The following is a 26,530-nucleotide window of genomic DNA, read 5'->3' as shown; positions in this document are numbered from 1 at the left end:
TCATAATTGCTTGTATAGCCTACTTGAATATTGAGATCATGTGTGTCATGGCTACCTCTGATCAGTCAGAATGATAGTGAATGAGGCACATTTGTCCACTTTCAGTGCTCCATGACACTTAGTTGAAAATATATGCATATATAAGGGTAATGCAAGGATTTGTTTAATTAGGTGAGCCCAACCAATTTGAGGGCAGCTTGGGCCCCATGGGCCCAGATTTTTTGTCCCAGTCAGTCCCTGCTGACAACACTGCAAGTTGTGAAACATTGGCAGATTGGTTTGATATTTGTATCATAACTGCCACCTTGCACCTTGTTGGCCTTGCATTGAAATACTATATTACTATCTGTGGATAGGCACCCAATCTTTTGAAAATTAATTCATGATTAATGCATTACTTTCCTTTATATCTTATGAATTATCAGGAATTTACATGAGTTCATTCATGACCTCATGCATGAACAACATGTTACACATACACAACTATATCTGATTTAAGTTTGGGTGCCTTACACTTCAAGATTGTTCCATTCTTCAGCAATTGATAGCTCCATCCAATCTATATTTCTGATATGTTGCTGATTGGATCATAAACGGCCACAGCAACGAAGAGGAATGACTGAGTCTTCTCCATTATTGTGTTACATGCTCCACATTATCCACTCGGAACTTGCAAAAAGGCATTTGTATGCACATTACTAGATATACTAGCAAACTATATCATATATTTGAAAACATAACTGCCCTGATATAGTTTTTGTCACATAGGACGGCAGAATGTCCTGTTCTTACCATAAAGGGATGTTGACATGTATTATCCGATAGATATATCAGAATTCAACGCTGGTTGTAGGCTATTCAAATTGGTTGATTGATTGGTGTAGGTTGTTCAAATAGACCACAAACTTGGGCCCACACACTATTAAACCCTCACCGTGATCCTTGCAAAGACAGATCAGACCATTTTGCAAAATCAAAGCTAATAGTAAAATAAAGTAAGTATGTTTCATGAAAATGTGTATGCATTTCTAAGCAAAGTTGATTCTTTTGTGCAGATCTTTTACGAAGACAAAGAAATAATATACTGCTTCCTGTTGACAGTGAGTATTTGTTTTGTGGAAATTATTTTGACAATCATCTATTGCACTGTGCATTCCCTGCCCTGTTAATTTTTGCACTACCATCATTGCACATACTCTATCATAGCACCTTATCATGGTCAATGCATCACATGGTCAGCCCATACCAGACCTTTGCAGTCTCCTCACAAAATGTTCAACTCTTTACATTGTTCAATTTTTTTTTATGTATTACATATGATATATGTGTGTTTGTTGTGTTATGATTGTATAAGCTACTGGATGCCTAAAATTTCCCTCAGGATGTATAAGGTATCTATCTATCCATCTATCTATTACATAGCCTGCTGACTTGTGGAATGCATAATACACATTTATTCATTTGGCAGACACTTTTCCCCAAAGGGACTTAAGAGCATTAGAATAACATTTAACCTACAGGAGACCTTATAATAATAATAATAATAATAAGCTTTATTTGTATAGCACCTTTCATACACAGAATGCAGCTCAAAGTGCTTTACATTTGAAGCATGTAACACAATAATAGTCAGTCAGTCATTATCAATCACTTTTCTTCATTGCTGGGGCCGTTTATGATCCACTCAGCAACATATCAAAAATATAGAAAATGACATGTCATAAGACTGGCAGCCTTAACCCTCTTACCCCCCACAAGCACGCCTTATGGCAACTGTGGCAAGGAAAAACTCCCATATTCCAGGAAGAAACCTTGAGCAGAACCTGACTTAATAGGGGGAGCCCATCTGCTTCTGGCTGGCTGCGCCCTCCAATAGTAGCAGATGTAGAATAATCTGAAAATGTAGTCTACAGGATAAGATGAGTTAACTAAAAGCTTTCCTGTACAGGTATGTTTTCAGATCTTTTTGAAAAATATTTACTGAACTCGCCTGCTTGATGTACAGAGGCAGGGTGTTCCATAGTTTGGGGGCATAATGGATAAAAGCAGCTTCTCCACTTTGTTTGTGGAGCACTTTGGGTACGATTAAAAGATTAAAATTGGATGATCTAAGTTTCCTTTGTGGTTGATAAGATATTAAAAGCTCAGAGATATATGAAGGTGCTATGCCATTCAGAGCTTTGTAAGTAATTAACATAACCTTAAAATCAATTCTATAGGAAATAGGGAGCCAGTGCAGTTCAGCCAACACAGGGGTGATGTGTTCTCTCTTCTTAGTCTTAGTTAAAAGTCTAGCCGCAGAGTTCTGTATGAGAGCCAATTTCTTTAGATGTTTTTTGGGAAGATGTCATGGAATTTACCTCAACATATTAGACACAAGAACCACAACACGTAGCATTGGTTTGCTCACAGACTCTTGGCGCCACGAGGAGAGAGTGCTAGTGAAAGGTTTGAAACCCCTCACCATCAGTCTCTGAACCTGCAGCCCAAAAAGCTATCTTTTATTGTACAGATGCACACAGAAAAACAGGATGCCAGACATCTATCTCCTTCAGCTTGATTTCCTCAAAACCCACGCACAGACGCACACAGAGGCGGGGGGGGGGGCCTTTTCCTGTGCGTCCCAACTCGAATTCTGTGTCCTTGAAACTCAGCATAATATTTTTGCTTACAGAGGTGATTTATATATCTGCTTACACAAGTGTTTTATACAATGATAATAATAATTCCTTTACAGAAGACCAGTGAAAAGTGCATTACAGTAGTCTAACCTGCTAGTGATAAAGGCGTGAATTAGTTTTTCTGCATCTTGTTGAGTTAAAAAGGGCCGCACTTTGGCAATGTTTCTCAAGTGGAAATAGGCTGTCTGAGTAACTTTACGGATATGGGGCTTAAAACTTAACTCTGCATCTAACACCGAGGCTTGTTACTTTTGGTTTAACCTGGTGCGCCAAGTTCCCCAGATTACTAAGAACAATATCTCGCTTTAGTTTTGGTCCAACCAAAAGTACCTCTGTTTTGTCATCATTTAGTTTCAAAAAAGTTTTGCTCATCCACTGATTAATGGAGGTTAGGCATGCAGTGAGGGAGCAAAGGCCATCTGGGTTAGTTGGCTCCACAGAAATATACAATTGGGTATCATCTGCGTAGCTGTGGAAGTTTACATTATGCTGACTTATGACGTTTCCCAATGGAAGCATATATAGGGAAAATAGCAGGGGACCAAGGCAGCTCCCCTGGGCCACACCAAAAGGCAAGTCATGTTTTTCAGATACATGATCTCCTAGACTGATATAAAAATCTCTGCCAGTAAGTAGGTTTGAAACCAGTTTAGAGCATTATCAGAGAGACCCACCCACTTCGCAAGGCGGTGAATTAGGATGCTATGATCAATGGTGTCAAATGCCGCACTCAAATCCAGAAGAATAAGGATTGAGACTTTGTTTGAGTCAGTAGCCAGTCTGAGATCATTGACTATTTTTTACTAGAGCCGTTTCTGTGCTGTGATTTGATCTAAAACCTGATTGGAATTTTTCAAGGTTACTGTTTCGTTGAGGAAGGTATTTAACTGATTACAAACAACTTTTTCAAGTACTTTGCTCAGGAACGGTAGATTTGATATAGGCCTGTAGTTGCTCAGATTGGTATGGTCAAGATTTGACTTTTTAAGTAAAGGTTTCACAACAGCGGTTTTAAAAGCAGTTGGAAATATACCTGTTTCTAATGAGGTATTTATTACCTTGAGAATAAAGGGAGCTAAGCTATCATATACTTTTTTGAGGAATCTAGTAGGGATTGGATCTAAAACACATGTTGAGGAGCCGGTTTGAGTTATAATTTTACCAAGCTCAGATTGAGTAATAGTGCTAAAGGACCTTAATTTTGGGGGGCTGTTTTTGGGTGTACTATCAAACATATTACTTGTGTTACCAATAGCCTCCCTTATAGAAATGACTTTGTTTTTAAAGAAGTCTGCAAATTCTTCGCATCATAGAGAGGATGCCTGACTGAGTGTATCAAAAGGTTTTTGATGCAATAGCCTATCAATGGTAGAGAACAACACCCTAGAGTTTCCACTGTTTTCAGCAATTACCTCAGAGAAGTGGTTCCTTCTCTCATTCCGAATAGCTCTATTATAATTTGCTATTTTTTCTTTTAGAATGGCACGGTGAACCTGTAACTTAGTTTTTCTCCATGTTCTCTCAGCTTTTCTACATGATCTTTTTAGATCATGGATATTTTCATTCATCCAAGGTGTCAGTTTGCTACAGGGCCTTTTTTTAGTCTTTAAGGGTGCCACTCTGTCAAGCAGAGCGCCTAATTCACGATTGAGAGCCTCTACCATTTGATCAATGGGATGATGTAAAATATCTAAATTTATGGAGTCTATAAGAGCTATGAACTGCTGTTCTGCTCTAATGTCCAAGAGTCGCGATTTGATTGCAATTTCGGGATGAATTTTTGGAGTATGTAGTACTACATTAAAAGATACACAATAATGATCAGACATATTTATATCATTTACTGATAAGTCTGTGACTTCTATCCCTCTAGAAATGACTAGATCGAGGGTGTTGCCAAGGTTGTGGGTGGGTCCTGTAACATGCTGCTTTAGCTCTAAACTGTCCAACACATTAAGGAACTTACTGACTTTAGCATCAGTTGTCTTATTGACATGAATATTAAAGTCGCCATTTACAATTATCCGATCACAGCTAGTGATGATGAGCGACATAAGTTCAGAAAACTGGTCGAGAAAGCCAGTCAATAGTTTAGGAGGGCGGTATAAGGTTAATAGAAGTACAGCTGGGTCAGCCTTCAGAGTGAGGGCAATATACTCAAAGGAAGCGAATTCGCCAAAGTTGACTCTAGTGCAACTATATTTGTTTGAGAGAATGGAGGCAATTCCACCACCTCGTTTGCCTTGCCTAATTGAGTGTAAGAAATTATCATTTGGGGGACAAGTTTCAACAAGAACAGCTTCGCTGTCTGAAGTCAGCCAGGTTTCAACAAGAAACAGAAAATCCATCTTTTTTCACTAATAAAATCATTGATTGCAAAGGTTTTGGTAGTAAGTGCACCTATATTTAGTAAACCCATGTTAGTTGAAAATGCCTCTGGCTTTTGAGGAATATGCTGAGGTATGGAAAGAATACTTGTTAGGTTTCTAGTTTTAAATTTGTCTTTTCGTTTTACTATACGTTGGGTAGAAATCAACGTTGGAATAGAACTATAAGCATAAGTCATGCTATTGCATGAAGCAGCTTGATCTATGGTAGTAGTATTGCATGTTACCCTGCAGAAAACATTCTCAGACCCATCCACATGTATAATGCCATTCGAATCAATACCTGGGGGGCGTGAATCTGTAATATTTTCTACAGAATGTCAATGCCTCAATGTGTGGACGCTATGTTGTCAGAGAGTAGCCTGGCTCCATGTTGGTTTGGGTGGAAACCATCACGCTTCAGCATACTGGGCCTCTCCCAGGACAAGCCCCAGTTGTTGACATAGGGGATGCTTAGGGAAGCGCAGTAGCGTTTGAGCCAGGTGTGGAGATCGAACAGTCTGGACCATCTCTCAGCACCTTTTCTGTAGGTAGGGAGTAGTGTTGCACAGTGTATCGATACTAAAAAGGTATCGCGATGCCTTCACGCAAAAAACGGTACGATTTCAGACGTTTTTAGAATCGATACTTTATTAAAATAATTACGTTCTGTGTCTGTGTGAACTGCTGCTCTCACTGCTCCTTGCACGCATCTAGGCAAGTGGGCGTGTCAAGCAGGCAGCTCTGAGTGAGTGAGTGCGCAGCCAACGTCAACATAGTTCTTTGCCGACAGTTGTTCTAGGCCTTGTGGATAAAACAAAAGGTGCAGTGAAATCTGCAACTATTTCGGATACATCGCGAATTAAGGCAAGCCATCAGGTACACAAAGTCATTTAAAAGCAGTAGGCTACGCATGGAACTTGGCTAAATACCTCGTAGACATATCCCAACATTTTTAAAGAGTTCAAAGAACGACAGGTTAACGAATATGCTATAGAAAACACGACTACATGGTTAGTGTCAAGTGCTTCTCTTCTCTATGTTTTAGTCTAGCCTAAGTGAAACGAGTATGGTTCTCTGGGATAAAGCAACCTTCCTTCATCAATGAATTTTGACGAGACATAACGAGCTGTAATCATAGGGTGCTAACGTGATGAAAGCGCAATGTTCACGCCAGAATAACATTACCATAACTTGTAAACGATCTATTTCATGTTCGGTCAGTAGCCTACTACTGGTAATATTTGTCATGGCATGTAGACTGCAATTTGTTCAATAATTATAGCCCAGATGTAGGATAGGCTACCTGAAATGTGCTAATTAAAGCCCACCGCATAATACCACCAAAGCGTGTTGAGTCCTAATAATTATAGCGGCGTATTGTTACAGTACGTGCTAGCAAATCATGTTATCAAAGAAATAGACGTAATGTAGGAATGCGCAGATGCACAGATATATTGCAACAGGTAATGGTGTAGGCCTATCTGATGAAGACCTGAGTGGTTGGAATGTCGTACTTGTACACTGGGCGTAAAGAATGACTATCCTCACATTTTCCCCTTTGCAACTGTCAAAGAAATCCCATGAACACGGGAAGGCCTAGGGTAGCCTATACTGTACATCAGATGGTCTAAAGATTAGGCCCCTCTGCATAGCATTCAGTGATTTGCATGCAGTAATTTTAACACTGACCTTGATCTAGCCTAGTTTGGCTATTTAAAGCTACTTTATTGCCAAAACACAACACAATGTAAATTAACTATAACAAACAATAAAGGACTTAATCACAGAAAGTAGGCCTACTATTTTACTGACTATAAAAAAAGAATAATTATGTAGGAAGTTTAGAAGTTTAGAACCCAGAATTGACCTACACACTACAAAAGTGCACCAAATTCAACACAAATGACTCAATACACTTGGAGGAGGTACTGTATGAGTCCTTCTTCTCCAGATATCTTAGGATTTCGCCGTAGTATCGTTTTAGTATCGAGCATCGTGATATTTATGGCAGGTATCGTATCGAAGTCATAATTTTGGTATCGTGACAACACTAGTAGGGAGAGGCCCAGAGATGACAAAGCGTTTTTCTGTGCCCATTAGGGTGGTGATGAGAGTTTTGTAGTTTTCCTGCAGTGCTACTGACTGCTTATCTCTGATGTCGTTTGTGCCCACGTGTACGATGATGTTGTTGACCTTGGTGTGGCAGGCCAGGATGCTTGGGAGTTTCTGCTGGATGTCAAGGACCTTGGCACCAGGGAAGCAGTAGACCTTGGAGGGACCGCTACATGATAGGGGAATGCAGAGGTCTCTAACCATGGAACTGCCGATGACCAGGGTGGAGGTTGATGAGGTCCGGGGAGGAGGGGGTCGGGGGGGCACCGACTTTGAGGAGGGACCAGGATGGTTGTCTCGGGGCAGGAGGGGCTCCTCATCCTCGGTCAGAATGGCGTAGCGATTTTCCAGTCGTATAGGTTGGGCTGGGCCTGAGTGCCGTCCGGACCGTCTGCCGTGCTTGTGATGCTTGCTTCTACGCCATGGCTCAGGCTGGTGTGGAGTGGAGCTGGCCAGCAGAGCAGGCTTGGTTCTCAGCAGAGGCCGGGGAGAGGCAACAGGGACAGAAGTTGCATTAGTGCATGGCATGGTTAAAGTATTGGAGGACAGAGTGAAATCAGGGCATCTGGCATTAGTGTGTGTAAGAGAGGTAACGTTACTTACGGAGAGAATGGTGTCAAGGAACTGTTCATCCTTCTCAATCTGATGGAGGGTTGCTATTCTGGCTTCGAGTTCCACTATCTTTTCGCTGAAAAGGACGCATGAGTCGCAGCCTGGTGCACAGCTCAGCCCTTGATGCTGGCTTAACGTTTCACGTTAACGTTTGACAGAAAAGTTTGGCGATCAAGGTTATAGAGTCCGATAATCCAAAGCCTCGAGCAACAACAGTTTATGCAACAGTTTGTTCACGAGATATAATCGGTAGCCAGTAAATCCGTAGAAAGTAGATGGTAACAAGGAGATTTAAGATAGATAAGTTTGGAAGTTTAGGTAGTTACATACAGAGCACGCTGACCGGAACCGGAAACAAGATGAGACAGGTCAGATAGCGAACCAGACGGTAATCCACATTTTAGCTTCACTTTTAGGGTTGCCACATTTTGGTTTGTGAAAATCCTGGACGTCCGACCACGGTACCAATAAATCACCGGAGCTGTGCTTGGATTTGGAAGTGTCTTTCATGTTGAGGTTGCAAAACATCGTAATTTAGCTTTATATGCTTAGTTGCCAGCATCCATTGCAAGTCAGTTGCCTCGTTTAAATAGGCTATTATTGTTTTGATTTTGACACAGTTTAGCCTTCTCTTGTAGCCTGGCTAACGCCAGACCTCATCTCATTGAGGTGGGGTCTGGGAACTACACATTCATTTTCTCGTATTCAAGACATGGTTTATGAATGCCCAGAGCCGTTTATTGGGCGATACGAATGTCTATCAAATGCGTCTGTATGTAGCTCATAACTGCTTCGGTGTGTCGTCATCGTCTTGCTCCCCCCTCCGTTCTGTGATTGGTTCCTTCGTTGAGGTGAAAATTTGGTCCATGGAATCCAGGCTGCCTAGCAGCGTGAATAAAATTGTGCGTGTATGGCAGCATGGGGCAACCCAGGCTACTTCTCTTGCTAATGTTTTTAACAATAAAAAGACGGGATATGCCCATTGAAAATGGTTTAGTTAGGCTAGTTTATTGTGAAGAAAGACACTGCAAACCATCGGCGTAGCGATGGGGTGGCTTCGGTGGCTCAAGCCCCGAATCTTTTTTTTCGTGTTTTAAATTCCCGACAACTGTAATTTCTTTTCCTTGGTTTCTGTATAAATGTCAAACAAATTTCTATTACTGAGCAAATCTATCCCTTATTTTCAAAGCCCAATATTGAAAGATAATGTGACTTGTCACACGATGAGTTTAGGCTATGCCAGAGCCGTAAAAAAAGGGCTCTGGGCTACACATCCCGCAGATAGATTGCATCGGTGTTCTGTTCGCCCAATGTTGACATGGTCAGGATTTATTTTCCGATAGGCTATGCGGCTACTTGCCAAGACGAGAAAAGGAAACTTTTCTTACAGTTAGGCTATTTGGTTAACCTTTCATGCATCTGCTGAAAAAACAACTAGATCATCACACAAATAGAACTTGAAAGTTTCAGATGTTCCATAGAAAGCCTAGGCCTACTTGCTTACTTTCACTTTCAATGATAGCAAACAAACTAGGCCGTAATGATATGAAAGACGTGATTCAGTAACCTGACTCTGCTAGATGGATTGCTTCGCATTTGCTCCGCATATCCATCTGGGACCTTTCCATTGGAGAACCTTTGGGAAGGGGCGAAAATACTGATTAGCTGATTGGTGTGATATGTTTGTGATACGCGTGCCAAATCAAACAATCAGATCAACAAAGCGTTCTTCTAATGCCATTGTTAAGATACAATTAAGTTAGGTAAGTAGCTAACGTTAACATTTCTAAACTTACCATTTGTATGTGACACGAACCTAGACAATCCCCACCAAGTTTTCACGAAACACTTCTGAAGAAAGTATATTTCTCCATTTCTCGTTAAGTAACAAAGATTCAGGGCTACCAAACACCAACTGGAATCAGCCGTTGTGTATGTCGTTCATTCCTCCCAGCTGCATTGCAGAGACTCCTAGCTTCCCCAGGAATACTCTCTAACTCGGATAAAACTTGTGCGATGTTGTTTAGACTGAACAGTCGCTTCTCGTTAATTTGTACAAATTACTTTATGTGTTTGTATGTCACATTTGTATATATTTGTGTTTGTGCATTTAGAAATACACATCTATTTGTGCTTATCTTTCCGAGTATGTAATGTATACATTTTTTTGAGACAATTCTAACTCTATACTCTGTCCCTTGGTGCCCTAGTGTGTGATGCACGTGGTGGAAGCGACAGTATTGTGTAGCCTACAATGTTGCACTCTTAATCGCAGACACACTCTCACTCACTTTGGACTCCGTTCCCTGCTGCTGTCCCTTTCTACATTATAGAGTAACTAATAGACAGGTGCGTGTAACTATAGAATGGGGTCTGGGTCATAGCTGTGGTTGCGCGGCAGTTGCTAGGTAATAAGGTAAACTGTAGGCTACTTCTGCTGCCAATCAACAAAAATCATGCCTTTTATCAGGGTACCCGCGGAGTCTTAAAAGTATTAAAAAGTATTAAATTTCATTTTCCTAAATTAAGGCCTTAAAAAGTATTGAATTTCACCTCAAAGTCTGGAATTTTTTCACGGAGGTCTTAATTTTTCAAATGATCAGTAGATTTAGTCTAATATCCTCACGTAGCGTAAATCACAAGGATTAAAGTTCTCCGTCGTACGACGGATTTCCGTCAATTTGATTTTAGAAATGTCATATTTGAGATCGATGCAGATCCGGTGAGAAAAAAAAATAGGAGGGGGGGGGGGTCTATCACCTTTTCTTTTCCTTTTTTTAAGGCAACTACAAATATTAGGTCCGATGAATGAATGTGTGTGATGGTAGATGTTTAAAGACCTAATAGTGTTCTTGAGAACTTTCTGTGTCTCAATCAGAGATCGCTCAAGAAGATACGTCAGCCATGAGTTTCGCTTTGTTTATGTTGTAGCTACACGCTTGTCTCATTGGCCTGGGGCAGTTGCTTAAAAAAAAAAGAACACGTCTGGGGGACGGTCTAAAAGTTGGATTATAGTGACACAATCGAGACAGCTGATGAGGTTGCCCAATCCGTTTAACTTTTTTGGATATGCTATTGTGAGCTCTATGTGCGAACTCGTAGCCTGTGTTCTTTCCATGCATCAATGTAGACAATTTCTTGCTATCGCGAACTCTTGTCAGGGGAGGTCATTCATTTTGAGTGTCACCTATGACTTGAACAGATAGCCTGCTATGCCACCCGATGTAGCCTACTATTATTGTTACAGTTTTTAATCAATGGAACTAACATTATGTGTAAAGCGACGCAATATAAACCGTGGCCTATGCCTCCCGTCTGTTATGACATGTACAACAATGTTTTTCACAATTTGCGACGGAAGGTTTTGACTGAGCGTGTTCACTTCAGAGCGTGAACAGTTCGCGACATTATTATTTTATGTTGAATAAGGGGGGTCAGTCTTTTATGACGCAGACAGCCTTGTAGCCTATTTTGCTTAGGCCTCTTACGACAGTACGTTGTGAGCGTATGTTGACAAAAAATAACCATGCAATTAAAATAGTCAACTTAAAACTTTGCTATTATTAATGTATAGCACAAAACCATAACCAGTAGGCCTACCAGAACCTCGCATATTAGCGCCATGATTTGTGTACGTTTGTCTATGGCTGACCGTTTTTGCGCTAAGTAGGCTACGCATGTTCTTTCATAGCGCAACACGACCTGTCCCTCACCATATCACAACCTCTTGTCAACCTTATACAATCTGTTGCTGAAGACAAAAGCGCCCTCTCCAGATTGTCGTTATCAGATGCGCAGACCTGTTGCATGAGCACACACAGTATTGCTGCTCATTGGAAAACTGAGTTGTCTGTAAAACTCAAAATTACCATGTTTTCATTAAATGCGGATGAGGCAACAAATGGAAATATGAACAATATCTAGACTGTTCTCATTCGTTACTTTGATGAGGAAATGTGAAGTCTTGCAAACTTTGATTTTATAGATTTTACTTGGTGTTGAATCGCATATTAACAAGAAAAAAATCTCCCCTTTAAATACTTTTGGCCTGAAGTAATTATATAAGAGTGTAAGTTAAAGCCTTGCTACAATATTGCTGCAGTAGAAAAGAACAGCAATGGCTAATCAGCAATGGTCAGGGATGGTATTGAAATATTGTTTTGTTCATCAGGAAAATTCAATCTCAATCAAGAACACTCTCAATTCACCTTATTCACATGGCGGCCATTGGCGGCTAAAACGAGGCTACAGCGTACATAAACCATAGGATTGTTATGTTCTATGCATTCACCTGTAGGTGGCATTAATTATATAGTAACTTAAGAGTACCCTGTAGCCTCGTTTTGGTGTTTATTTGGTGCTTTACTTTGCTGTTTGCATCTTTTAATTAAAAACCAATAGGTTGCGACCGCAAAAGGGGTGCTATCTCTATAGGTAGATATGAACAACGTATGACTTATGGCCTGAAAAAAGTTTTTTTTTTCACTTTAATCCCTGAAATCAACTAGGTTCTATTCCGTGTAAATTTGTCCATGAAGCAGGACATTCAGGGGCCGTTTATACGAGAACGATTGCGAAGGAAGACGACAAAATATTTTATCATAAGTGCCTTTCGTTTACATGGCGACCCCGCCATCGGGGCTTGAAGACGCAAAAATCTGAAGACTCCTTCCAGAGTGTAGAGTTTTGAAGACGACCCGGGTTACGTCTCCGTCTAAACGGCTAAACCAAAGATCTCTCTGGCTAAACTGTCAAATTAGAATGTCTGCGTGTGACGTACCGGGGTTCTATCACACCACCACCCAGCAGTCTGGAATGCATATCCAATCGAATATCACATACTCTTGCGTCTTCATATAAACAAAGATTTCCCCCTGAGAATGCTCGTCTAAACGCGAATAAAAAAGACGAGACGCCACTTCTGCGTCTTCTCTTTTCATCGTCACCGTAGCCTCATTCACGTTACTACCGCGACAAATCTTAGCGTTGCCACTGCACTGCTGTCATGTTCATGTTGGCATGTTCAAACACTTGTAAATAGTAATTATTTGAGGTTTAATCTTACCTTTAATATTATTTATTCTATCCGAATGGGTGCGATATAGGTATTAAATTTCATCTGAAGTGGTATTAAAAAGGTCTTAAAAAGTCTTAAATTTAGGTCTGACAATTCTGGGGGTACCCTGTTTATGTCCTGGTACGTAGACTACACAGGATTTGATGTCTGATAAACACAACCAAGTTTCATGTGCCCCGGTGTTTCGGTGTCCCGGGAATCGTTGACCAAAAATTCAGGAAGTTGTTGATCAAAATAAGGAAAAAAAAAACTTTGACAATCCAATATTTTATAATCAGAACATTCCCGGAAAAATCCAGTTAATGTGGCAACCCTATTCACTTCTGTCACAGAGTAGCCAGGTATTTTTTTTTACAATTAATTTGGTGTTTCACAACAGTTAATTTCTAGGAAATGTGACTTGACTGTTTCTCCACAGTGTCTTCTCTGAGGATTGTGCTGCTGGGCAAAACTGGGAGTGGAAAGAGTGCCTCAGGAAAGACCTTCCTGGGGAGGGGAACTTTTCAAATAGAATTCACTGAAACCTGTGCTAAGATGCACACTGAGGTGGATGGTACACAGATTATGTTGATCGATACACCAGCATCAGTTGATACAGAAAATGAGACAGATATGCTGAAAAATGAGCTACAGGAGATATCTCTTCCTGGGCCCCATGCCTTCCTGCTGATGATCAGACTGGATGCAAGCTTCACAAAGGAGAGGAATACAGTGACGTGGATCCAGGAGACCTTTGGTGAAAAAGCTTCTAAGTACACCATAGTGCTCTTCACGCATGGAGATGTGCTTAAGGGAGAACCAATGGAAGATTTTCTGCAGAGATGTCCTGCTCTCTCTTCCCTTATTAAAGATGCTGGGGGTAGATATCATGTCCTCAACAATAAGAGTGAAGACAGGACTCAGGTCAGAGAGCTACTGGAGAAGATAAAGGCCATGGTGCGGAAAAATGGAGGGGGGTACTATGAGTGGATGAGCCCATGGGAGACAAAGAGGGAGATCATGTCAGGAACAGTAAGAGTAGTACTATCAATAGTCCTAGCACTTGTCAAGGTAGTAGTAAAAGCATCAGTAGTAAAAGTAATAAAACAAAAAAAATTAAAGGAAGCAGCAGAAGGAGCAGGAGCAGCAAGACAAGCTCAAGTCGAATTTTTCACAGGACCAGTAGGTAAATTCCTAGTAGCAGTAGCAGTATTACCATTAGTAGTACCATCAGTAATAGCAGCAGCAGGTGCAGTAGCAGGAGCAGCAGTAGGTGCAGCAATAGTAGCACTAGGAGGAATAGGAGGAGCAGCAACAGCAGCAGCAGTAGAAGGAGCAGGAAGAGCAGCAGTAGCAGCAGGAGCAAGGGCAGGAGAAGGACGTGCAGTAGCAGGAGCAAGAAGAGCAGGGGAATCAGCAATAGCAGCAGCAGTAGCAGCAGCAGGTGCAGGAGCAGCAGTAGGAGCACTAGTTGGATATGCAGGAGGTGCAGCGGTAACATTAGGAGCAGTAGCAGCAGCAGGAGCAGCAGCAGGAGCAGCAGCAGGCGCAATAGTAGGATTCTCAGGAGGATCAATAAGAAGAGAAGCAGTAGCAGTGGTAGCAGCAGTCAGAGCAGATGCAGGAGTCACAGTAGCAGCAGTAGGAGCTGGAGCAGTTGGAGGAGCATTAGTAGGACCCATAGGAGGAGCACTCATAGGTTCCGTAGCAGGACCAATAATAGGCACAGTAGGAGCAGCAGGAGGTGCAGTAGTAGGAGCAGGAGTAGGAGCAGGAGCACTAGTAGGATTCACAGGACGACCAATAGGAGCAGCAAGAAGAGCAGCAAGGGGAGCACTAGCGGGACTCTTAGCAGGACCAATAGGAGCAGCACTAGTAGTAGCAGTAGCAGTAGCAGTGTTAGGAGCAGTAGTAGGACCAATAGGAGCAGGGGCTGGAGCAATAGGAGGAGCACTAGTAGGATTCGTAGGAGGACCAATAGGTGCAGCAGGAGGAGCAGCAGGAGGTGCAATAGCAGGAGCATTAACATGTATGAGAGGGAGAGTGAGGGAGCAGTGATGGACAGTAGCTTCACTACTTGTAGCGAAGCTACTGGCTTAAATACATTTCTCAGTTAGGCCGGGAGCCAGGTCAGGATGTTTTTTGCTACCTTTTTCACTATTATCTCCTATTATCTTATAGCTTGGGCCATAACAAGTTGATAATTACCAGTTGGAAACACTCCTAAACGCACATCTCGTCTGTGATTTTCTGGAACAGTTTGTTAGGTTTTTATTGGCTAGGTTTGCCCAGGTTGTTTTTGTTGTCGTTTTTGGAGCCTGGGCTGTCCACAGAGATCGCGTTTTTTTACAGTGTATTCAGGACACAGACAGCTAGCGGTTGGTTAGGTGATGTTTGCAGTAAGTGACATAAAATGTTTTTGCCTAAAAAAACACGTACCATCGCTTAGAGCACCTTTAAATAAAATAAGTCTTAAATTCTAAATTCATAACAGCACATACAGCTATGCATTACATTGTGATTAGGCCAACATACTGTGGTGTGTGGCATATTCAGGCATTTTGGATTACATCCAATGAGATGTTTGCTGATGATCTGATAGAAATGCCCTTTTCTTTAGAATACTACTTCTGTCATGTGTAGGTTTGCCTACATCTCTGCCAAGTACAGGGTGGGCTGGGGCCCAAAAGATAGCTCTAAAAGGGGGGGTGCCTACATGGGCATCTGCTGCGGCTGTAGGCCTCGGAAAGCCTGTGGTCAAGCCAGGGGTCTGATGGCAGCCCAGGCCTTTCGCAAGGCCTCCGGCCTATACAGGCATGGTGGGCAGGCTCGGTGAGAGGCCTGGTGCATGTGTGAGCGTCTGCTGTCTGCCGTAGGCCTCACAAAGCCTCGGGTCAATCTAGGGGTCAGACGGCAGCCTAGGCCTCTTACATTTGTGGAGCTCACAGTAGAGCTTCCTTCTGGCTGCCCATACATGAATCATTTAGGCTATATTCTGTATAAACTTGAAAGACAAACTAATTATCCATGCCAGAGATAAAGCACAAGATGTGCTTGCAAAAATGTTGGTGATTGTATACTGCATTGTTTTATTGAGCAATGTCTATAATATTGTCATTGTTTGTAACTTGTACATAGTAACAATAAACTGACTGGGTAATTGTACTTTTAAATGTAGCACCAACATTTCAGCCAAGTGGAATAAAACTGGGATGATCAAGAGGTGAAGCGTTTACAGGTGAAAATACACCCAACAATGAAGATGCAAACATGCATGTACTTCAAATATAGTTAAGAGTTTGAGTTAGAGCAAAAAGTTAGCTTGCAGTTAGCTTTATATTTCACTGTAATTAACACAATAATTTTTGCCTAAATCACTGGCTATATTGAATAAAGTTCACAAAACAGTTATTTTTTTAGGTATTCATTTTATTCATTATTGTTATACAGATGTTTCAGAATACAGAATATCCTTTTTTAAAATGTATTTTGACATGTACCTTTTTTGCATCAACAATATCCAAGTATCAACTTAAAAACAGCAACAATAACAACAAACACAATTATCAGGAAAACGCCTATAAAAAAAACGATCCACTATTTTAAAGCAAACCATCTCCATTATCTTCATCATCAATCCCCTCCAGATTTCCCTGGCTGACATTTCCACGAACATTTTTGATTTAATTTATATCAACTCCTAATGCTGCAAATTCAACAAATGACCATTTTTAGTTCTTTACAACCTATGAAATGTCTTGAAACTCTGTTGTGCATAATAATTTGGAACAGTGCATTTTGAGTTTTTTTTTTATTTTGAAAAAAAAAATACTGTTATCATTGGGAGGTTTGTTCAATAAAATTTGCATACGGTTGATGACTTGAAAATTATACTGACTGTCATTTGCACCAACTATTTAGGATGCAAAATGTAATTTGCATAATAATTTGGAACGCAGTGTAGTTGCAACAACGTTATTTACAATTTAAGAGTCCTCTCCCTGAGTGGAACTAGAATAGAAACTACAGTAAAAACTCAATTAAACTGTCTGGTGGGAACCATAATTCGCCTTATTCACCCGGTGGCCAGAACGAGGCTACAGGGTACACCTGCCATTACCCCGCAGTTCAGTAGAATGTGGTAATGCACTCCGTTTACAAACTGCCAAAAAAAAGCTCACCAAAAAAAAGAAGGGTTTGCTGGCCTGTTGTTCTTCTTCTGTGAGTTTTTTTGGCAGTTTGCAAATGGAGTGCATTACCACCATCATCTGCTGGACTGAGGTGTAATGGCAAGTGTACCCTGTAGCCTCGTTCTAGCCGCCGGGTGAATAAGGCCAATGGGCGCTCTATTACCCAAACCGAGAAAGTTATGTTTGGGTATGGTTGCTTGGTAAAGTTATGGTTGCTTGCTCTATTTGCCTGTCAGCAAGACAACTCAAAACAAAACAAGTCAGATCTGCATTAAACTTGGTGGAGGGATCGAGTCAGTACAGAACCCATGAGATTTTTGACTGGAGCCAAATCGCAGATCCATTATGTATCTAACATTGTGAGATTGAGCATTTGGCCTTGGAAGATGGTAGCACTCTCTCAATGCCCCTCTAGTTGATCAAAATTACCTGGAAGTGCAGATACATGTAACACATAACCTTTAGTGTTTAATTTCTAATTTTCATCTTGGATGTAAAATGAAATGCACCCACAAAAGAGTTGATTACGTCTTCATTTTATGTAAGCCCTTTTTATTGTCACAATCCAATCCAGACCAGGAATTCCTGTTGTACAACTTGTCATGGTGTTATGTTCCTAATCCATGTCACACTTTGCTTTTGCATTTTTAATTTGTAGTACTCCAATTGCCTCACCTGGCTGTTCTCACCAAGTCAGTATTCTAGATTTTCTGTAATCTTAGGAACCTGTCTGACTTCTAAGTCTGCCTGGTCTCTGTATGTGTGCGTGTGTGTGTTGTGGACGTTTTGGGACCGTGTCCTTCTATGCTTCTGTCTGACCTGTACAGTAAGTGCCCTTTTCCTCATTATGATTATTATCATTTCTTCTTGCTTAAGGACAGTTCGTTTTTTTTTTTTTATTTAAGAGGTTACCAGAGGAGTTTTGGAGCTTTAGGTTGGTTTGAGCTTGGCAAAGATGTACAGCTAGCCACTGTTTTTTTTTTTTGTAATCATGACATACATGAGTTAACCTCTGCTTCCTCATCTTACACACCACACTCCACCAGGATGGTGGCCATTCCAGTAGATTCACTCACTTTGTTGTGGAAACACAATAAGCATGTGTTGCACACTTCCTGCATTACTTCAAATACTAAGTTACTCCTAGTAAACTATTCACATGAAATAAAACAATAACACATTGAGACCATTCAACAAAGCACACTGGGTTATAACAAATCCAACACATGAACTGGTTGCTATGGACTTGTCACTAGGCTTCCTCAGTCATTGTATATTTTAGCATATAGGTAAAGCTGCCGAAGATGAACATTGTCCAAAACTCCATTTCTCAGATGAGCTTCAATTTGGGAGCTTGCATGCTACCACTCCTTCCATCTCAAATGCCTTCACTGTAATGGTTTTTCGTAATTGTAATAGTATTGTACTGTAATAAGGGCATTAACATACTGTAATGATTAAATGTAGTACAATACTGCCAACCGCCAAGCATCATGGGAAAATTACTGCTCTTTTCTACAGTAGTTATGTACTGTTTATCAATTTATAGTTTATGTGTGATGTGAAATCATCAATCATTGTATACCTTCCTTTTTGTATATATTCCTTTCCAAGCTCAGCCTCAATGGCAAACAGTCCGGCTTGGTGTACTCAGAGTTAAGGTGTTAATTTGTATGCCCAGTATGGACCCTTTCAAGAGAGTTCCATTATCAGCATCATAGTTGGCCCCACAAGGCTTCCTTTTTAACATTCCATATGTTATCTTAATGCAGAGGAAGTAGATTGGGAACCAAATAGAACGTCCAAGCATTGTTTTTGTTTTTATTGTTGAAAGGGTCTATACTCTACTTGAAATATCTATGCTATCAACTTCTTCCTGCATCAATGTTGTCCTACCAGTGATCCAACAATGCCACGCCTCAATTTTTATGATGTTGATTCAGACAGATGGCCCACGTTTGAGATTGTTCATCGACTTTGTTCATCCATTTAGCAATACGTTTTTGAGCCAAACATATATGATATTACATACTCACTTATATGAGTCACGTTGAATTGCATTTAATAGGAACAAATTTGCAACTTCAGAGCATGGCGGTCTATATATATATATTTTTTTTTTTTTTAATTAATTGAATCCATTTTAAGATGAGTCTGAAACATAACAAAGTGTGGAAAACTTGATAGGGTCTGAAACTTTTCGTATACACAGTAAATCTATCCTGACAATCGACCGACGAGGGTAGCTCTATTTTCTATGGAATTCAAATATTTCCAATGGAATTCCAATGGGCTACTCTGTGATGATGCAAAAAAATGGCCTTAGTCTCTAGGCATACTATTGTAAAATTATTCTCTTCTGGTGTTGGTATTAATTGGAAAGACGTGCAAAAAAAGATGAATGAAATGAATAAATGACTGCAAATTTTGAAAGATTGGTTTGTCTGCTGACAGTTTGATGTTGGTAGCACAAACTGTCACCTTGCGTAATATGCATCGGCTGTGCATGGAAATAATGTAGCCTGATTGATGTCTATTTGACCATTTTGTAATCAATATTTTAGAATAAGTGACAATATATTCTAGTGTGCACTCCTGTGCGCGTGCATGCTCTCACTCTATTCATGCACTTAGTGTTTTCCAAACTAAGCAATAACTGTATTAACGCAAGAGACTGTCTTTGAGATTTTTCCTATGGGAAAATAACATGGGGATTTTGAATAATCACACCTGTTAAACTCTTGCGGGGACAAAAAAGTGTGAAATGTAAACAAAAGACATGACTGCAGCATACTAGTACAGCAGGACCTGGAGAACACCTGCAGCTGGTGGCAAAAAGGGAGGATAATGTAAATACAAGACTTACTATCCAAATATCAAATATCCACATAGTGTGCTTAACCCTTAAAGGTGTAGGTTTTTGAACATTCTAAGTTCCGCAACAATTGAAGGTTCTAAAATTCTATGTTGAATTCAATGAACCCAGATATTCTTTAGAACGTTCATTTCTCAACATTCCCGTCACACCGGTGTGACGGTACTCCTTTAAGGGTTAAGGATGATCTTGCAAGAGCCTCATCCTTGAACATCCACAAGCACACTATGTGGATATTTAATTTAGTTTTTTTTTTTGTATTTTTAGTATTTGGTATTTTAGTATTTTTTTTATCTTCTACTGTCTCTATTGTGCAGTGGAGTTTTTTATATTTATATACTTATATTACTTTTTCTGCTGTATGTGCATGTTGTGTGATGTTTGTATGCTACTGAGACCTGGAATTTCCTCTTGGGGATCAATAAAGTCTAAATATCTATCTATCTATCTATCTATCTATCTATCTATCTATCTATCTATGTATCTACTAGCCTCACAAGAACAAAGTGCCTTTGTGCAGCACTATTCACAATAGACCTCTGAAGTTCGCCTACAAAAAAGCTGCCATCTTTGAGATCCAGTATCTTGCGAATTTTCCTATGGGAAAATAATATGGGGGTTTTGAATGATCACACCTGTTAAACTCTCGTGGGGGCGAATAAGTCTGAAATGCAGACTGCAATGCAAACTTGCAATGCAACTTGCCATAGGTAGTTAGCTTCAATTAACACCCGGATCTCCTTATATGGGCAAAGATGGCAGCTTTGGTTCTTTTTTGTAGGCAAACTTCAAAGTTCTACATTAGTCTCTCAACCTTGACACAGCTTTCTATCGGTAGACTCTATTCTCAAATTTGGGCCCACACTCTACTAAACCCTCAGTGATGATCCTTGCAAAAACAGATCAGGCCATTTTGCAAAATCAAAGCTAATAGTAGTAGTTAAAAGCATTTTTCATGAAGATGTGCATGCATTTCTAAGCAAACATAATTGTTGTGTGCAGATCTCTAACGAAGACAAAGAAATAATATGCAGCTTCCTGTAGAAAGTGAGTATTTGTTTTGTGGAAATTATTTTGACATTCATTACCTAACCTGCTGACTCATGGAAGGTATTATTTACATTTACTTTTATTCAAAGCAACTTACAACAATATATTAACATGTAAGCTACAGAGTACAGCAATATAATAAAAAGTGTACAGGTAGCAAGTAACAAGTAGTTTCAAACTGCAGACTCTCTGTATCCTCAGTGATCTACATCACAGGAGTTGTTGTAAGTCTCCTAACATGTCAGATAGCCAGACTGTTATTCTGACCACTAAAAAGGATAAAGTTCCTATGCACAGCATTCTGATTTCCAGATGTTGGTGATGTGCAGTCGTCAATAAGATTCGAAAAAGTGAAAGATCACCGCACACTGCTGGTGGATTTACTTTGCTGGTTTATTTTTTCAGTGAATGACGCATTTCGCCGATGTTTCATCAGGTTAACTCTTAATCTTCATATGCCATCGACAGGTGATATAGGTGATGTACCAGGTCACATGACCACACCCATTAGTGCAAGATACCACCCAATTAACAATCTGGGATCCCATATAATCCAGTCCAAAGTCCTCACATCAAAGTTCACACACATTACAGTGTATCCATAGTCCACACATTACCCACAACATTTAAAATGCACATTGTTATACATATCCATGTACACATATATATCACTTTCAAGGTCAAATTCAAGACATAAGAGTAGGTTCCACTTCAATAACAAACTCATCTACCAAAGTGTAAAAGTGCAATGTCCAAATACCAAATGTGCAAAAATGCAATGTGCAAATACCAATTTGCAAATATTACTTAAATTACATCCAGAGTCTGTACATTACGAACAACAATGTCCATATGCAGTTCAATTCTAGTCCAATGCTCACATCTCATACCAATATTCACATACAACATATCCAAAGTTCACATATCATCAGTAACTCCAATATCAATATTAATCCAATATCAATCAGTACACTCATACATATCAGGTTCATATATCATAAATACCAGTGTGCAAATATGCATTGTGCAAATACCAAAAGATTTTCACAAAAATACAATTAAATCTTGTAATTAATTCAGGCCATGGGGTTCTACTGTATTTAATTCATGCATCCAATATGCCTCTCTCTGTAACAGTTGTTTAATCAAGTTACCCCCTCTTGGGCTGGGTTGCACTCGTTCTATGCCAATGAATTTTAGCGAGGTGGCTGGTCCATGGTTCATCTCTTTATAATGCCTAGCTAAGGCATAATCCATATTTCCATTTCTTATTGCCCCTTTATGTTCTGTGATTCTTAGTTTTAAATTACGTTTGGTTTGTCCAATGTACATTCGTCCACACAGGCATTTCAGCATGTATACTACATGTGTCTACAGACAATTAATAAAGTATTTTATTTGGTGTTTCTTGCCTGAGTGTGGGTGACTAAATGTTTTTGTGTCGAAAGTATGGGAACAATGTGCACATTTTTCCCACATCTATAATTTCCATATACTTGTTGAGCAAGCCAATTCGCCTTTGGTGTTTCCATGTATGTAGAGCTAACCACCATGTCCTTAATGTTCTTTCCTCTTTTAAAACAGAAGTGGGGTTTCAGTGACGATAGATGATTTAGGGACCTATCATGACAGTCAAAAGCACATCATCACTCGTCAAAAGCTTATTCAAATTTAGTAGGATGTCCAGTCCACATTGGGAGGGTTTTCGTTATCAAACGTTGAGCGCATGGCGCAACAAGGTGTCCCTAGGTTTTTTAATCAGTCATGGGTGTGTTTGGGGCGTATAACATCATTTAAACCAATGAGAATGACATCTGCCATTCCCTTTACCGGCGCAAAGCGCGATGTCAAATAAATGCATCGGCATTTTGGCCTTCAACGGCGCATTTGAAGGAGGCTGCTTGCGAGACCGTATGGAATAGTCATTCCACTAAACCATGCTTTACTAAAACCTAGAATTGCCTTCACACATTTGCACTCTATTATTTGAACTCATTGGCAAATTGAAACTAACTTCACCATGGTGTCAGTCAACGACAAGACAGTTATATGCAGTTACTTTCACTATTGACTGACAATGGGTTACCATCGAAAACATAGGCTGGAAAAAGCAACACTTACCCTAATATTGCTCAAATGACTGAATAAAACAACATTTATCCTGCAGAGGAGTTGCTTATATCTCGTGACAGTGCGTCTTCAGCTGTGCTCCATACGTGTCTCTCGCCTCTCCCCTAATCACTTTTAACCGTCATTGCCAATTTACAAATGATGGTGAATAACTACTCATCATGAGATGTACAGTATTTCGTAATATCTTTATTCTAATTATGTTTCCCATTGTAATCGTGCAATTTGTATGTTTTGCATGGACGTGCGCTGGTGTGCGTTCATGGATGATAGAAGGATGGTGCGTTGTGCACCCGCCAATATGACTGTTAAAATAACATAACAATAACATATAAACAACTCGCCATAGACATCTGACCAGGTGTACAATAGTGATTTTAGACAATGCGCTAAGCCACTCCCTAAGTTGTTAATTGCCACACTCCTGGGCACATTGTTTAAAAAATAAACGTGCCAAATAAGGAATTAAACAGCGCCAGGTGGAAAACAAGTATTACGCCATGCGCCAGGGTGCAAAATACAGCCCTTAAACTGGGGTCACATTGTAAAAGTTTCCAATGTCTGTTGACTATTTGTTTTAACCTGCTTTGATGCTGTAGAATATTCATAAAAGTCACTCTACTTTCGGTGTGTTTAGGTGTAGGGTTTAGTAGTAAAGTTCTGTCTCTTTTGTAGGCTTTTTCAACTGCTTGATCAATTAGTGGTTCATCATACCCTCTTTGTTTAAAACGTTAGGACATTTCATGTATTTTAATCTCATGATTCTTTTCATTGCTACATATTCTTCCATAGGGAATGTTCTTAGTAGTATGATCTGGATGAAAACTTGATGTAGTATTGTGTTTCTATCAGTTGCTTTTTCTGTAAATGGAACCTTCACAGATATAAGTAAGTCTAAAAAATGTATTTTTTTACAATTGTATTCCATGGTGAACTTCAAAGAGGGATATGTTCCATTCATACAATCATTTAATTTAAACAATTCATCTTCAGACCCCAGCAAAGTAAATCCACCAGTGTGCGGCGTTTTAGCTTCACTTCTATCTGAGAGTAGCCGCACAAATAATGTAGGATTTTGTATCTACAAATACAGTTAATTTCTAAGTAAGATGTGACTTGGCTGTTTCTCCACAGTGTCTCCTCTGAGGATTGTGCTGCTGGGCAAAACTGGGAGTGGAAAGAGTGCCTCAGGAAAGACCTTCCTGGGGAGGGGAACTTTTACAATAGAAGTCACTGAAACCTGTGCTAAGATGCACACTGAGGTGGATGGTAGACAGATTATGTTGATCGATACACCAGGATCAATTGATATAGAAAATGAGACAGATATGCTGAAAAATGAGCTACAGGAGATATCTCTTCCTGGGCCCCATGCCTTCCTGCTGATGATCAGACTGGATGCAAGATTCACAGAGGAGAGGAACACAGTGACGTGGATCCAGGAGACCTTTGGTGAAGAAGTTTTAAAGTACACTATAGTGCTCCTTTCTCATGGAGATATGCTGGAGGGAGAACCAATGGAGGAATTTCTGCAGAGACGTCCTGCTCTCTCTTCCCTTATTAAAGATGCTGGGGGTAGATATCATGTCCTCAACAATAAGAGTGAAGACAGGACTCAGGTCAGAGAGCTACTGGAGAAAATAGAGGCCATGATGGGGGAGAATGGAGGAGGGTACTATGAGTGGATGAGCCCATGGGAGACAAAGAGGGAGATCATGTCAGGAACAGTAAGAGTAGTACTATCAATAGTCCTAGCACTTGTCAAGGTAGTAGTAAAAACATCAGAACAAGTGTTAAAATATTCAATAAAAGAAGCAGAAGCATGGGCACCAACAGAAAAAGGAAGGCGAAAGGCAGCAGCAATATTAGGAGCAACAGCAGGGGCAGTAGTAGGTGCTCTGGTAGGTTCCGTAGAAGGACCAATAGGAAGAGCAGTACTAGCAGCAGTAGGAGCAACAGTAGGTGCAGTAGCAGGAGCAGGAGTAATTGCAATAACAGTAGGAACAGCAGCAACAAGAAAAGCACTAGTAGGATTTATCATAGGACCATTATGTGATTTACTGATAGCAGCAGCAGCAGCAACAGGAGCAGGAGCATCAGTAATAGCAGCAGCAGGTGCAGGAGCAGGAACAGTAGTAGGTGCAGCTGTAGGCGCACTAGTAGGAGCAGGAGCAGGAAGAGCAGCAATAGCTGCAGTAATAGCAGCAGCAGTAGCAGCAGCAGTAGCAGGAGCAGCAGGGGGAGCAGCAGGAGGAGCATTAGTAGGATATGCAGGAGGACCAATAGGAGCAGCAGTGGTAGCAGCAGTGGGAGCAGTAGCAGTAGCAGGAGCAGCAGGAGGAGCAGCAGCAGGCGCAATAGTAGGATTCTCAGGAGGACCAATAAGACTAGAAGCAGTAGCCGTGATAGCAGCAGTAGGAGCAGATGCAGGAGTCACAGTAGCAGCAGTAGGAGCTGGAGCAGTTGGAGGAGCATTAGTAGTAAGAGCACTCATAGGTTCCGTAGCAGGACCAATAATAGGCACAGTAGGAGCAGCAGGAGGTGCAGTAGTAGGAGCAGGAGTAGGAGCAGGAGCACTAGTAGGATTCACAGGACGACCAATAGGAGCAGCAAGAAGAGCAGCAAGGGGAGCACTAGTAGGACTCTTAGCAGGACCAATAGGAGCAGCACTAGTAGTAGCAGTAGCAGTATCAGTGTTAGGAGCACTAGTAGGACCAATAGGAGCAGGAGTAGGGGCAGGAGCACTAGTAGGATCCGTAAGAGGACCAATAGGAGCAGCAGTAAGTGCAGCAGGAGGAGCAGCAGGATGTGCAGTAGCAGGAGCATTAATATTTCTGAGAGAGAGAGTGAGGGAGTATATGAATAGATAGATAGATAGATAGATAGATAGATAGATACTTTATTGATCCCCAAGGGGAAATTCAAGATTCATCATCACACACAACATACACTACATACACTACTACAACATAAACAGGATGATAAAATAACAATCCAACTGACCAATAAGGATAGTAAAATACACTAAATCAAGTATCCACATGAATGTAGTAAGGATGTATAAAGCTACATCAGTGGTCCCCAAACTTTTTCTTCCGAGGGCCAGCTCACTATGCCTTGCTCCAAGAGAGGGCCAGAGACTCGGAGTAGTTCTATATCAGTAACCATAAATAGCTTAGTGCTGTGAACAGCAGTCTACCTTAGTTGAATATTCTATTACATTTAATCATAGGATATTGCAATTTAATACCATTGTTAGCTGTGTTTATATTGTCATCATGCCATATCCATGTAAAATTAAATAATACTAATAAAAAACGTTTGCATTCCCAAAAGTATTAGCAGGGAGTCCCAAGAGTATATTTTATTAAAAATGTGTGAACTCTGAATTCTGTGTCTTTGCATACACAGCAAGTTGTGAATATCCTACAAGTAATTTAAAGTTCTCAAACTAT

At 40.5% G+C, this 26,530-nt stretch overlaps 1 protein-coding gene across 1 annotated transcript in view; it reads left to right on the top strand.

Moving 5' to 3' along the window:
* The window catches only part of LOC121719506 (fibroin heavy chain-like), a 37,816-nt gene extending 11,837 nt beyond the window's left edge, over positions 1-25,979 (top strand). The window contains exons 3-4 of the mRNA XM_042105217.1: positions 1,056-1,100; positions 24,210-25,979. Coding sequence (XP_041961151.1) covers position 1,100; positions 24,210-25,945 — 1,737 coding nt within the window. The 5' untranslated portion in view covers positions 1,056-1,099 and the 3' untranslated portion in view covers positions 25,946-25,979. The remainder of the gene's footprint in view (positions 1-1,055; positions 1,101-24,209) is intronic.
* The last annotated feature ends 551 nt before the right edge of the window (positions 25,980-26,530 follow it).

Source organism: Alosa sapidissima, chromosome 9, assembly GCF_018492685.1.
Source record: "Alosa sapidissima isolate fAloSap1 chromosome 9, fAloSap1.pri, whole genome shotgun sequence".
Lineage (NCBI taxonomy): Eukaryota > Metazoa > Chordata > Actinopteri > Clupeiformes > Clupeidae > Alosa > Alosa sapidissima.
The sequence above is the reverse complement of the archived record's forward strand: the minus strand, read 5'-3'. Positions and strand labels throughout refer to the sequence as shown.